This window comes from Meles meles, chromosome 3, assembly GCF_922984935.1.
Source record: "Meles meles chromosome 3, mMelMel3.1 paternal haplotype, whole genome shotgun sequence".
NCBI classification, from domain to species: domain Eukaryota; kingdom Metazoa; phylum Chordata; class Mammalia; order Carnivora; family Mustelidae; genus Meles; species Meles meles.
In genome coordinates, this window is record NC_060068.1 from 90,264,837 (window position 1) to 90,267,917 (window position 3,081).

A 3,081-nucleotide genomic window follows, 5' to 3' on the forward strand; every position below is an offset into this window, starting at 1 on the left:
TTCCTTCTATTTGCTCTCTTGTCAGAGCACCCTGTTACACAACCCCATAGGGCGCCCTCCTGTGGACAAAGATAAGGCCTCCCGCCATTGCTCAGCACACTGCTCTGCTCTGTCTCTTGAGTTGCTTAGAATTTTTTCTTGTTAATCATTTCCCCCCCATTATTGCTAGAGATGATATGACTACCTTGGAAAATAATTCTATGGCCACATTTTTATTTTAGAAAAAAAAATCATGTAACATAGTTGTTTTTTCCCCCCTGAGTTGGTTGTCCTTGTCCATTTTTACCTCTTCCTTGATAATTGTATTTATTGTAATTTAGTCATGTATTCTATATTACTATAGAACTTTTTAAAAAAGATTTTATTTACTTATTTATTTATTTGATAGACAGACACAGCAAGAGAAGGAACACAAGCAGGGGGAGTGGAGAGGGAGGAGGTTTCCCGCTGAGCAGAGAGCCTGAAGCAGGGCTCGATCCCAGGACCCTGGGATCATGACCTGAGTGGAAGGCAGACACTTAACAACTGAGCCACCAGGCGCCCCTACTATAGAACTTTTAGTTCTATTTTTATTTTTATTAGAAGCAATATGAAGCGCAGATTGTCTTCTTTTTCCCACTTCTTTCCTATTGATCAATAAAGATGTGTTTCTAGTGTTTGTTTCTTTTGAAGATTTTATATATTTATTTGAGAGAGAGCTGGAGAGCACAAGCAGTGGGAGCAGTAGAGGAAGAGGGAGAAGCAGACTCTTTCTGATCAGGGAGTCTGACATGGGGCTCAATCTCAGGACCCCGAGATCATGACCTGAGCTGAAGGCAGCTGCTTAACTGACTGAGCTACCCAGGCACCCCTAGGTTACCAGTGTTAACGGTATTATTTTCCTTACAACCAGAATGCTAGACTGGTGTACTTATTCTTTTGGTCACCTTCTCATGGATAATGTGCACAAGTCCCCACACCTGACACATCTGACCTTTCTGCTTCTTCATTACATTACATGGGGGTTGCACCTTCATCCGACAGGCAATTTTGATGATATGTACAAGGTTAATTCATTGGATGGAGCTATGTGAAGTCTCTTTAGTCACGGTTTCTTTTGTAGGCCTGTCTGTGGCTAGGAGCTAGAACGGAGAAAACACAAAGTTGAGTAAAGAGAACCTTAGCCACTGCTTTTCCACTTCTGCTAAGCCCTCTTAGCCTGATACAATGGAGAACTCACTTACATGGTTTGAAGAAAGAGGCAAAAGGAAGGACAAAACAGATCCCGGTTAGTTATAGTAAACACCGGTTAGCTCCCCGTACCTCAGTGCATGATGGCAGGGGAAGAACATGGTTCAAGGTAAGTTAGTTCCCTCTTAAAAATATATGGTTATACTCCCCCAGCCCCAGACCGCAGCTGCTCTGCACATGCCCACCCAGCTGAGGGCTTCTGAGGCGTCTCGGTCTGGAAATAAAGTTTCCACTAGAAGATGTCACAACCCTGTGCATCCCTGGAGTGGCTCAGAAAAAGTTTGATAGATGATGCTAAGGCCCGCTTAAAAAAGCATGATGTTGGAGCCAAATATTCTCACTTGTCGTCTCACAAATATTCTGTCCTTTTACCATTGTTGGCCAAAGAAGGAAAACTCCAACTGTTGTTCACCCTCCGGTCGGAGAAGCTACGACGGTCACCTGGAGAAGTTTGCTTTCCTGGAGGCAAGTCTGAACCCGCAGAGGTGGATGATGTGGCCACAGTGCTCCGGGAAGCCCAGGAGGAAGTAGGGCTACATCCTCATCAAGTGGAGGCTGTCTGCTGCCTGGTGCCATATCTGCTTGACAGCGACACACTGATAACCCCAGCTGTAGGATTTCTAGACCACCACTTCCAGGCCCAGCCTAATCCCGACGAAGTTAAGAGTATGTTCCTGGTGCCTCTGGACTATTTCCTGCATCCACCCGTCTACCACCAGAACTACCTGACACGCTGTGGTCGTCACATTCTTATTCATTGCTTTGAGTACACAAACCCTGAAGATGGCATCACTTACCAAATCAAGGGGATAACTGCAAAGTTGGCCCTTTCCTTGCCTTAATTATTTTGGGGGAAAAACCCATCTTTGAAATGGAGTTTAATCTCAATGATCTAATTTCATCCTCTGAAGAGATCTTCCTGAAACTAAAGAAGCAAGCTACAAATAAGTTATGACTTATGAGACCCCCATCCGGATAACTGAGGGGAGTTTGTGCGTGCTTATCCGTAAGAACAACAATAATGGGAGCTGTAGGAAACTGACAGGTGCAACTATTTCTCTTGCAACATGACGGGAAAAATCTTGCCTTTTCCCCACTTGCCCCATAAGACCTAAGAGAGTGAAAGGTTTTTCAAAAGTGGAAAAGCACCATCAATAACTATCTGTTACCCAGCTGAATTAATCTGCATTTAAAACTCAAGAGAGGTGGTCAAAACTGCCTCTGGGAAAACTGAATTTCAGTACCAAAACTTGTAGTGTCTTCTGCGCTTTGGAAAGTAGGATATCCATAAGCATAAAGACCATTGAAGAAAACAGCTCTGGTTACTACTTAGAGAATAGAGTGAACTTGCGGCGCTTTCTGCTTACTAACCTACAATGTAGCCATGAAGAAAAGTTTCCAGCTCCTACTATTTCTCCCCAGACTGCAAACTCTCTCCCTTTCCTTCTAGTCTAGTGTGGGATGGGAGGTGACCTGGCAGGAGATGGAGGGAGGGAGTGAGTTGCTTGAAAGGATAAGAGGCATGTGTTCCTTCAGATAGAACAAACTTGGTTCCCACATGAACTTAGAGAGCCGTCCCTCCCTTTCTTCTTTCCCCTTCCCTTGTATGGCTTATGTTCGTGAGTCTGGTTGAGTTGTCCCCTCAACATGACGGGTGATGCTCTCTTAACTTCTAGGATGGAGCTCCACTATACACTTGTCCACACTGTTGGCTGGTGCTGTACGATCCTGCCTCATTTTGGCTACTTCTCTCCCATCAAACTAGTATTTGCTACATCCACATGGATGGCTGGAAGCTCATCACTCTACCTCTGACTCCTGACTCCAGCGACTGCCAGTTTTCCCAGCATA

The 3,081-nt window shown here is 44.7% G+C and overlaps 1 protein-coding gene across 1 annotated transcript; it reads left to right on the top strand.

Moving 5' to 3' along the window:
• The first annotated feature begins 1,469 nt into the window (after positions 1–1,469).
• Positions 1,470–2,250, top strand: LOC123938992 (peroxisomal coenzyme A diphosphatase NUDT7-like). Its single transcript, XM_046000830.1, is given in 2 exon segments — positions 1,470–2,058; positions 2,061–2,250. Coding segments are annotated over 2 exon segments (714 nt in total). The 3' UTR covers positions 2,186–2,250.
• The last annotated feature ends 831 nt before the right edge of the window (positions 2,251–3,081 follow it).